Here is a 1,356-nt window from a genome sequence, read left to right on the forward strand (position 1 = left end):
TTCACGCTCTGAAATATAAGGAAAATTACAATTGGTCGCATTGTTGAGAATCAGAATTGAGACATTTTATATACCTTCGGGTCATGAATAAAATCAAGGAATAGAGTAATTGGGAGGAACATTCCGCGACCACCTATTGTTCCATTTATACCCACAGCTATGCCCACGATTTTGCCATTTGTTTTTGAAACGACTGGTCCACCCGAATCGCCCGCTGTAATAATTTCACCATCTTTTGTAGAATCACCAGTGGTAAAGTACAAAGCCTGAACTGGGTTGAATGTGTTGGCTCGTTCGACATCAGATATATAGTTTGCATCGCAACGCCTCAATATCTTTGGTCCGATGTTGTTCAACACACCATACCCATATACAGTGACCACTTCTGATGAGTTATTCAATTTGTAATCTTTGTCCACGAGTTTGATACTGCCAACGGTATCGCTGAACTCTAATGGTTTTTCCAGTGTAATTTTGGCAATATCAAATCCACCAACAATTGATTCATTATAAAGAGGATGATATGCAAATCTCCCTTTTTCGACTTTGATTAGGTTTTTTTCTAATGCAACTTTCGTACCAGCTACCACATAAATATATGGGGCGCCAGCCACACAATGAGCATTCGTGATAATTTCCGTTTTTGACAGAATAAATGCGGTACATGTAGACAGCATTTCTCCATAAGCATCAGTTAACTTGTCTTTGAATAGATACAAATATCCTGTAATTAAATCAGTACAAGCAAAAATGAACACACACAATTGATAGAATATTTGAATCGAAAATTCACACGAAAAAAAGAATAAAAAAATGATTCTAAACCAGACTTACTTGCGGGGGCATAGATTCCAGCTACAAACTTTGCCTGTGACATGTTTTCAATCACTTCGCCCTTAAGTAGAGCTTGCGAGAAGAAGCCATCTGTTCATTTGAAAAAAAGTTAAAATTTTGAATAAAATATGATAACCAGGCCAACCAAAAATATTTAAATAAATATTTTGGCATTTTCTGACCATGAATGAATATTTCTCAATTTTTGACTTTTTCGTAAATATTTTAAGATTTTTGACGTCTTTTCAGAAATATTTTTGAGTATTTTTCAAGCAATGATAAATATTTTAGATGTTGTACATATTTCGCAATAAAACATGAGTCATATTCCAAGACAAAGCATTCCAAATACACTTTGCACGTCTCTGCATGACTTTGCAAATCAAAGACAATGGAATTATATCGAATTGTGTCACTTATAATCAATCAAAACACTAAAATTGCAATTCTGCAATGTGTGCTGTTTGCATAGTAGACACTGTACAGTGTATACATTACTGTGTAGACGTTTACAGATTTTAT

At 34.7% G+C, this 1,356-nt stretch overlaps 1 protein-coding gene across 1 annotated transcript; it reads right to left on the reverse strand.

The window, feature by feature from the left end:
- Positions 1 to 74: 74 nt before the first annotated feature.
- On the reverse strand, positions 75 to 924 carry LOC129571574 (coagulation factor IX-like; the record flags this gene model as incomplete). Its single annotated transcript, XM_055451383.1, has 2 exons — positions 75 to 724; positions 835 to 924. Coding segments are annotated over 2 exons (740 nt in total), but the record flags the coding sequence as incomplete, so codon positions are not given.
- Positions 925 to 1,356: the final 432 nt, after the last annotated feature.

The sequence above is a fragment of the Sitodiplosis mosellana genome, unplaced genomic scaffold (assembly GCF_009176505.1).
Source record: "Sitodiplosis mosellana isolate CC-2019 unplaced genomic scaffold, AAFC_SMos_1.0 Smas_scaffold_2877, whole genome shotgun sequence".
In the NCBI taxonomy this organism is placed as follows: Eukaryota; Metazoa; Arthropoda; class Insecta; order Diptera; family Cecidomyiidae; genus Sitodiplosis; species Sitodiplosis mosellana.